Raw genomic sequence first — 4,857 nt, forward strand, 5'->3', positions numbered from 1 at the left:
TTGAAACAAAGGCTGGAGGAAATACAGCTGCTTGTGTGTGGGGAATGGAGAAAAAGGAAAACAAAGCATTGCATTTGAAATATTCATGACAACCAATTTGTATAAGAGCATTTTAATTAAAAGTCTAGAAAACTTCTTTTAACTCAGTAATGAAAATACTACAATCTAAAAAAAAAAAAATCAGTATGTGATATATAATCAAAATCTTCAAAAGCCATAGGGAATGGCAAGCAAGTACTGAAAGGGACTTTGAAGTGACATGAAAAAACAATCCTCCAAAACTGAGAATTCTCCTGAGATGACACTTTTTACTCTCAACATGTTTTGATGTGTTGTTTTCTCGAGGCTGCAAGAAAACAAGACTCTCAAGAGACCATAAAGAAAAGGTTTTAATAATTTCTCACAGGCAGATTCTCTTGTAGAGTATCATAGAGGATTTGATAAAATGGGTAATTAAGTTACCTGTCTTACACGTTCAAAGTTTTAATTGCACAGTAACACTTCAGTGCCAGTATACACTTCACAAAACACTGAAGCCTCTATCAATTCAACTTCTGAACACATCCTCTAAAAGCCTGAACAGGGTTAGAATAAGCTATAAGCTATGGTTTTAATTAATTATACAACAAATACAACATCCTTACCACAGCATGACTAGCATAGGAAAAATAAGGAAACAATTGTAAGGCACTTACAGAAGGCCTGTCTCCCATACACTGCACTGCAACTCAATTTTAGGCTCCTGTGGGCTGGCAGAGAATTTTTTTTTCTTACACTTTCCTCAGTGACAGCATTCAAATGCTACTCCTGCTAGGGAAACCATAGCCTTTTTAGCACTTCTGAGAAATTCAATGACAAAGATTTTGCCTTTTTTTTTTTTAAAAAAAAAACATTCCAAGAAGGACATTGGTAACGTAACACCTGTTTAGCACCACTCCTTGCTGTAAAAGTGTCCTTAACATAATATCTTCTCCCAAATAGAGATCTCATCATAGATACCAATCCCGTAATATAAAAAACCAGTTCAATTTATTTTGTTTTTAAGGAAGTATTTTTTAATGAAATGTGCACAAAATCATACAATATAAAACTTTAATTCAAGTTATAAAAATGTGTATTTGAGTCCAAAATACTTCATTTGAAAATAAAAGATTGCTAACTGCATCACAACACATTTTCTTACAAATTGCACCCTTTTCCCTTACCCCTCCTCCCAATAAAAAGTTTTTGTTCCCTTTGTTCCAGTTTGTTTCATTTGATTTTGTTCTCACATAATCAACTCTTTAATCTCTAATAAAAAGTTTTAATTGGCCCTGAGGTACTGCACAGATTGATGCAGTCTAGGTCATTGCTTTCATACACAGTAAAACATCCATTCTGTACAAATTCTTAAAGAACCAAGAGTTTATCTTCTGAGTCAGAATATTTCTTGTAGCTGATGAGCTTGGCTACAAAGTTATTGCTACTGATTCTTAAAATATCCTGGTTATATGCAGTAGGCAGTATACTTCTTTTCATATTCCAGATAAATCTATCTTTGTGAACTAGAAGACTTACTACAAGTGGATAAGAAAAACATGTTACCAGACAGACTGAACTTGGAACTGTTGCAGAGCTGTTTCACCGCAAACATAACTCATCGTGCTAACTTCATTTCTACTCCACTCTGCTCACAAAGATTGCTTAGAGGCATGAAGGAAGTCTGAAGTAGTAATTTTCTTTAAATACTGTAGAATGAAGACCATATCTATTAAACAAATCCTCCAAAACATTTGAGCTAGTCATTTAGTTGAAGTACAGCACTCTATCTCCTACTGGAAATCTGGAATTGACAATCAATACTGACAAATATTGGAGCCAAGTACGTGGAGCACCTGCCCACGTACCTGCTCAAAAGGCAGACAAGTGGGAACTTCTGTATTACCCATTGTTCCTTTGCTTGGATACAATCACTGATACTTAATATACTATGATTAGAAAAATACTTGTGAGAATCATTTAAGGAAAAACCTTAATGAAAAGGTATGTTCACATTACAGCAGTTTCCGTTAACTACAATCAAGTATACAAGTGTCATTGTCTAAACTAGAGGCACCAACTGCAACAAAAACTTGAAAATTACCAATGTCACAACATTTATGCAGAGCAGTGGCATATTATATGCTGATACCCGGCCCTCACAGCAATGGCACCATGTAAAAAAAACTTGAAAAGGAGCTCAAAGTCACACAGATACAGTAGCAAAAAAGAAGCCTCTCGTCTTCAAGTATCTACTTATGTAGTTAGAAGGACGTTTGCAGTAACAAACAATCGTACTCATTCAAGTGTAACAATTTCAGAGGACTTTTCCCACTCACATAGGGGATAGTCCCGAGAAGCCTCTACAGCTCTGCATGGCTTAAAGCTTGTGCAATTTTTCCAGCCTTAGGTTAGGCATGAAGGCCATTTTTTGAAGTCTGTTCCAAATTAAAGCTGAAAACTCAATCTGGTCTCATTCATAAATCCTTTTTCCTCTACAAGTTGCTTAGAATAACTTTCAAAAAATGTCAAGGAACAGGAATGAACTAAAAAATTGAAAAGGACTTGGAAGAGCTATTGGATCTGGAGCGACCTTTGAAGAGAACAAACTGTGGTGAATAACATCTTCACAGGGTATCACTAGAGAAGTCTGTACTATGTATTTGCTCTCAGTAGGCTTTCACACCCCTCCACTAAAAACAAATTAATTTGTTTTCTAGGTTTTTGTTACTGTACACACTTTTGTTACCAAGAGCACAGGTAACTGCAGCTTACTTCTGAGGTGAGCTGTAACTTCCAGCAGACATGACCAGACTCTGTGACATAGGTTATGAAAGGATTCCTAATAAAGGATCTTAAAACATTCACATTAGTAAAAAAAGGCTGCTGTAAACATCTGTGAGACATAATTTCTTTGATAGTTTCAGGAGAACATTTCCTTCAGGACGATGAAGGCATTTGATACAGACGTTTGATTTCAACTAGTTCATTTTCAACCTAGGCACATTTTCTGCCAAGAAAAAGCCATTACAACTAGTTACTAGCCCGCTTGCACTGCAGTCTTGGGGCCCCAGGTTACTGTCGTCTTAGTATCCTTTTATGGAGAGCAAATGTATTCAAGAAATTATGGAAGATATTCTCTTATGCTACTCAAAAAGAAAACGCGATACACAGCTAAAAGGTCTACTCCTTCATCCTTTCACACTAGGTGTTATACTAGGGCACCAAAAAAAATTAAAAAAAAAAAAATTCCAACCTCCCCATGAAATTTTAAATCACAGTTGCCTCAGAAGCATCCCATGGATGTATTTCCAGAGAAGATATATCTGAAAACTACCTGCAATAAACCAAGTCTTCTCTTCAGGTGGGTGGTAGAACAAAGGTGTGAGAATTTCTACAAAATTGAGATTAGGTTCCCTAAAAGTGAAAATCTTTTAAAGGAAGCATCAAACTACAAAGTCTTACCTGAAAGGAATTTGTTTTTATGTTAATCTTCCTCTGACCACAAATCAACCTATTAAGGCATGTAAATCAATGGCAGAATAAGTAACAGAACCAATGCTATTTATTTTGGTTCAGAAGAGTAGAAGGCACTTTTACTTCTTTCACCTAGTTCCAGCGTTCAGTGGCAAGAGCTTCTGTTCAACTTTGTCTGCCACCAAATTCATATTACAGGCCCGAAGAGCTTTTATTAAGTCAGACACCTTTGCATCTTTTCCCTTCCATTTCTGCCACTCTCGAAGTGACTGAGCCAACTGTTCATGCAAGTTATATGGATTTGCTACCACTATTCTGTCAATCTTCACTTCAGAAACGCCAAGTTTTCGTATCAGCATTCTCCAGTCTCTCCCGACATTGTCACATATGACTTCCATAGCTGCCTTCTGAAGACCTGAAATAGCAGAAATATATCAAGTTAGTGATGGATTTACCAAGAAATAGGAGAAAATTTTTTAAAGTTGGTTTTTGTTTTTTTAGCGAAATGCTACTACTTTTGCTGCATCACACATACTGAAAGTCACACCGTGCTCTGAAAAGCCATTGTATATACTCGTAATGCCAAGTACACAGCACGATTTCCAAGAGTACATTCAACAAAAAAAGGGAAGAAACTACCACCCCAGAAAGCTGTTTGCAGCATATACTGCCCTCATGGTACGTTTCCAGGGTACAACACAGTCCCATACAGCAGTTAGTAGTGGAAGCACCCTCAGCAGTGGGCTCGGCTACAGCAGGCAGCTGAGGGCAGCCGTGCTCTGCGTTTGCTCTAAGCACAGCCACAGCTAGAGATCACGTACAGATTTACGGGGGTAGCTTGGGGTCAGGGGGGTCGGCGGCCGTTAAAAGTATAATCCACCTACGTTTTTCGTGCATATCTGGTTGATCATCAGGAGCGTAAACTTCTCCTTCCTCTACAAACTGGTTTAGCTGCGAGACCAAATCTTCTCTTTTAATGCTCTCAAGCAAGATGTGAAGGAATGACACCTTGTCGCGTGCAATCAGCTGCTGCTCGAGAAGGATGCTGAAAAAGCCCCCCCCGCCACTTTGGACAGCCTCAAGCCTCCTCTTCCCAATGTTGTCCCGGCAGAGAAACTTCAGGGAAGAAAGCTCACTGTCCGACAAGCTCGAGGAGAAACTGTGCAGCAGAGTCAAAAAAGGATCCATGGCGCCGAGGCCTACACCGCGACCACCACCAGGCCCGGGGCGAAACACAGGCCGCGCGGAAAGGCCGCCGGAGTCCCGTCCCCGCCCTCCGGGGGCGGACTGCGTTCCTGTTTTCACAGAGCGACTTCCCGGGAGGCCAGAGAGCACGGGGAGGCGCACGGAGACGAGATCCGA

General features: G+C 39.3%; 1 protein-coding gene across 1 annotated transcript; it reads right to left on the reverse strand.

The window, feature by feature from the left end:
* Window positions 1-3,623: 3,623 nt before the first annotated feature.
* FADD (Fas (TNFRSF6)-associated via death domain) lies at window positions 3,624-4,683 on the reverse strand. The gene is made up of 2 exons (XM_009710245.1): window positions 4,380-4,683; window positions 3,624-3,910 (listed from the first exon to the last, which is right to left on the reverse strand). The coding sequence occupies exons 1-2, from the start codon at window positions 4,681-4,683 to the stop codon at window positions 3,624-3,626; spliced, it is 591 nt and encodes a 196-aa protein (XP_009708547.1).
* Between the last annotated feature and the right edge of the window lie 174 nt (window positions 4,684-4,857).

This window comes from Cariama cristata, unplaced genomic scaffold (genome assembly GCF_000690535.1).
Source record: "Cariama cristata isolate BGI_N322 unplaced genomic scaffold, ASM69053v1 scaffold9361, whole genome shotgun sequence".
NCBI classification, from domain to species: Eukaryota; Metazoa; Chordata; class Aves; order Cariamiformes; family Cariamidae; genus Cariama; species Cariama cristata.

Coding starts and splice junctions, on each gene's coding strand:
- FADD (XM_009710245.1), bottom strand. CDS start 4,683: ATGGATCCTTTTTTGACTCTGCTGCACAGTTTCTCCTCGAGCTTGTCG. Junction 3,911..4,379: donor ACCAGATATGCACGAAAAAC/GTAGGTGGATTA, acceptor CTGCTATTTCAG/GTCTTCAGAAGGCAGCTATG.